Source organism: Vigna umbellata, chromosome 7 (genome assembly GCF_029865625.1).
Source record: "Vigna umbellata cultivar VRB3 chromosome 7, Vumbellata_1.0, whole genome shotgun sequence".
In the NCBI taxonomy this organism is placed as follows: Eukaryota; Viridiplantae; Streptophyta; class Magnoliopsida; order Fabales; family Fabaceae; genus Vigna; species Vigna umbellata.
In genome coordinates, this window is record NC_142171.1 from 39,106,710 (window position 1) to 39,111,215 (window position 4,506).

The 4,506-nt window shown below is 34.5% G+C and overlaps 1 protein-coding gene across 1 annotated transcript; it reads right to left on the bottom strand.

Moving 5' to 3' along the window:
- LOC124820565 (peroxisomal 2,4-dienoyl-CoA reductase [(3E)-enoyl-CoA-producing]-like) lies at positions 1 to 4,506 on the bottom strand. The gene is made up of 5 exons (XM_088093825.1): positions 4,248 to 4,506; positions 3,087 to 3,246; positions 1,986 to 2,158; positions 1,690 to 1,912; positions 1 to 377 (listed from the first exon to the last, which is right to left on the bottom strand). The coding sequence occupies exons 1-5, from the start codon at positions 4,431 to 4,433 to the stop codon at positions 223 to 225; spliced, it is 897 nt and encodes a 298-aa protein (XP_087949951.1). The 5' UTR covers positions 4,434 to 4,506; the 3' UTR covers positions 1 to 222.

A 4,506-nucleotide genomic window follows, 5' to 3' on the forward strand; every position in this document is an offset into this window, starting at 1 on the left:
TAAAGGGAATCACAGCTTAATTTTATTTTGAGTTGTACAATTTGAGAAAATTCACCTGTTTAACAATTGAAAATTAACACATCATCATGGCTTCCATATCCATAATTTTCTACAAATCATTAATTGATTTAATAATTTAAAAGTAACACATTATAAGTAATATTCTATAAATCATAGAATGATTCCCGTTGTGTAAAGGAGCTAAAACCTGAATGTGGTGGTTCAGAGCTTGCTTTTTGGAACACCAACTGGTGCATTTCTTGATCTCTTTTCTACTGATCGAGATACTTGCTTCACAGCCTCTTTTGCTAAATGACGAGGCCGGCTCAGCCAAAGTCCTCCGTCAACTATCACAACGTCGCCATTGATGAATTTTCCTTCACAATTTTCGACAATTTTTTTCAATTTTCCATCGGTGAAAAGCATTATGAACTATGTACGTATAAAAACATTGCCCCCATCAAAGAATTTAACATGTCAACAATTTTTTTCCAAGATGGGTGAAACATGAAAAGAGTGAAAGTAAAAGATATTAATTAGATATGTTTTAAAGAGTCTATCACCGTGATAACTGTTTGATGATGACCTAGAAATTATAAATATTTCGAGGTGTTTTTACACCAATCCATTTTTGTTTTCTAAAGTTAAGAACGATTGATTTTTTCCAACTTATGCTACAGCGTTCTTGGATAAATAGAAAAGTATGCATGTATGCAGTGTCCCTAGATACATATCTAGCCAAAGGATAACAATTCAACCAAGATATCAAAGATCACATAGACATGCAATACAGGTTGGGATCGGTTAAGAAAGCGTGTACAGTACAGGTACAAAATAGAACAACAGATTAATCACTAATAGAGATCACAAAAATGAGATATTTTTTTTGATAAAAACATAAATTACACCCTCAGGGAGTATAGGCTGCAAAAACTTTTCTTTGTTTCAATCAAATCTAGAATAGGAATAGAATGCTAGCAGCCAAGACTATTATATAAAAGAGAATTGCAACCAAGAGAAAGACATTTTTATATTATAAACTTATATCTGTTTAAATATTATAAAAAAGAGACCAAAAATAACGACAGGATAACTAGATATTACAAGAGTAATACACATAACTAGAAACTGTTTAAGATACCACTCGTATAATTGTGGAATATAGTACGAATAAGAAGAATATGACTTATGTACAGAGTTACACATACCTAAATCTTGCAATTTTTGCTGCCAAAACTAAAACAGAAAACCCTGAATCAGCTGCTTGTTAATCGTGCAAGAAATTTAAATGCATCCCCTGATGTCGAAAGAAGTTAGGAACATATGTTCCAAGATTTCCTAACAATTTCCTACCATATAGTATTGCACTGCACATATTCAACTTGGTACTAAATAATTTGGTGAAACATTCTTAACACAGTATTAGCTGATTGGGACGTGGTGAAGAGAGTACTTAAATTCTAAACTAATATTCTGAACTGAAAATAATTTTATTTAGAATTCATTTCTGTAACTTTCTGATATTTTTTTGTTTTGTTTGTGAGCTGCTCAAAATTAAGAGGAACGAGAAGTTCAAGAAATTCAACGGGACATTCATTCATTAATACATACAGAAACATTTTATTGCCCAAATAAAAGCATGTAACAAGATTAAAACAATAATTTGGGTGAATAGACAAAGCGACCAACCTGCATCTGACGCTAGGAAAAGTGCAGTCATGGCTATATCCCATTTCTCCCCAAGTTTATAAAGTGGCATATAGTCTCTGGCTTTGCTACTTATTTCGTCGGGAGCTAGTTTACTCATGCCAGGAGTGTCACTTATTGGACCTGGAGCAATTCCATTGACTCTAATGTCATAGTCTGTTCCCCATTCTAGTGCCAAGTTTCTTGTAGTGGCATCAACAGCTGCCTGGTGAATAATAGAAATTTTAAAGGTGAATGCCAGCAAGATGATTTTAACATGTTAGTAATGTGTTACAAACCTTTGCAGCAGACACGTGAATTTGGTACCAAGAAGCTGTGTAGTGCAAGGTGGCACTGATATTTATTATTGATCCCCCACCAGAAGAGTTGCTCCTTCCTTCTCCTCCTTTCTTGAGATATTTTAGGGCTTCACGGCACATTGTGAACGTGCCAACAGAGTCAATGTCCAAAACTGTCAAGAATAACTACATCTTATCACCACTTCCTTTCTCTTAATTAGTAGAATTGAATATGCTTGCATCACGCTCTAAACCTAAGATAGCTAGTAACTAAGAAAGTGTCTGGAGTAACCACTCATCTGAAACACTACAAATCTATCCTATCCACATTTTTGGATTAGTGCTTTCTTCAAGCACCGATGCCTTCGATATAAGAAATGTATAGTCTCCAACAACAGTTAACATAATTGACAAAACTTAAGACCCGTTTGGAAAACAACCTAATTAAGTTCTTATTATATAAGATCTTATAAAAGTTGTTTCCATGACGACCAAAAAGAAAATAAGATGAAATACTTTCTTATAAGTTTAAGTTGATTTCATAAATTCTTGTAAAGAGCTTATTGAAATAAGTTGAAAACAGCTTATGAACACATCACAAGGTATTTCCATAAGCTCTCCCAAACACATTCTCATGTCACAAGATAAGTTTGAATTACTATAAATAAGTTCTCCAAAATATGACACAATTTATTAAGTACTTTTGGTTCAGTTCTCCGTCAGAATAAGAATTTCACCAATCCCCATGGTAGAAGTTTGTATCAAAAGTTTAAGTTAATTTATGTTGACCGGGGTGAACTTCAATTTTGATTGGAGTATCACTGAAGTCTAAAAGTAATCTAAAAATGTGACTAAGTCATAAACGATTAATCTAAAAATTCTATTAATCAGATTTAACTACAAAAGGGATTTGCACCTATCATCCTACATGAGATAAGTTAGACAACCCTTCAACAGAATCATAACGAAGATGCGTTGGAAATCACATATTAATGACACTTCTCAATATACTGTTTTATTTTTAATTCTTTAACCAATATCCCGATTTATCATTTGCCTTAAGAAAAAAGAAAAGAAAAGAAGATGTGACACAGACAGAACCTGTGCGAAAGCCATTGGGGGAGAGATCCTCTGCCGACACAAGGAAGTTCCCAGCCGCAGCATTCACAAGTATATCAATCCTTCCAAAATGCTTAAACGTTGATTCCACCACCCTCTCTGCATCCTCTTGCTTCCGTACGTCCCCCTCAAACCCAACCGCCTAAACCAGAACAAAATCCACATCAATTACCCATTCACTCTTGCCAAAACAAAAGACAAAACTAAAACATTCAGAGTCAGGATGCAATTTACACGACCAAAAAGTTCATCAGTTTAGTTGTTCCTAGGCAAAACTTACATGCAGTTCTACAACGTTGTTTTGTGTTCTCTAATAAAAATTGATGTTTTGGCTCTAACATTGACTAAAAAATTTCAGTATGTATTTCTGATAAAAGAAAACTCTATTTTTCATCTAAGAATAACACTAAAAGCACCTTGCACACTACATCTAACTTTGTCCACGAATCCTCCCGTGTTAAATTTTTCCCACGCATGTCTTGTGGAAACACATGTCTAGGTACTTCAAAACCAAAATAGTCTCATGTGACTTAGTTTATATAGATTTTTCCCTCTCAATTCATAAAGACGCCATTTCAGATAAATCCATAACGCTCATACCAGTGTCCAATCCTGACTATACCTTGGTTGCGATTATCCTAATTCTAAAATCTGTTTAAACAAATTTCTCCACAAACTTTTAGAAGAGATAAAAAAAAAAGAAAAAAAAAGAACAAAATGAGTTTCACTGTAAGTTGAAGTTGCATAAATTAAAAAAAAAAAAAAGAGAAACTAACTATCTGAAATAACTTTTACAAATGAACTAATATATGTTAATTTTAACTTATAAAAAAGTTCATCTCATAGTTTTCTTCTTGTCCAAACAGGCCAATACTAGTGGACTTGAGAGATAACTTGAGGATGAAAGATTTACATACTAGAAGCAAAGCCTTGTAATACACAAAAAAATAACTTCAGTTCGGAACAAGTGTGTTAACCTCATTTTTATAAATCCACACAAATTGAATCAAAATCTTATTTGATTTCTGAGAGTGTAGGAAGTGAAAAATGAGCAGCGAGAGAATCATTCCCTCCGAGAAAACACAAATTAAAAAATTGAAGGAAAACAGCGACTGGAGAGAAAAGTAGGAGTGAATTGATTACGGGAATGGCGAGGGATTGGAGAACGGAGACAGCGGAGTGAAGAACTTGCTTTCGGCGACCCATGAGCGCGACGGAGGCTCCATGTTTGCCGAATTGCGTCGAAATTTCGAAGCCGATTCCAGAGGCTCCTCCTGTTATCAGAGCCACCTTCCCTTTCAGAATTCCTGCTTTGAACGGCGATTCCATAAGATTCAACGATTTCTGGGTCCTCTCAAGAGAAACCTTTCGTCTCTATGCTTTCTTTGTTGAAATCGCTGTT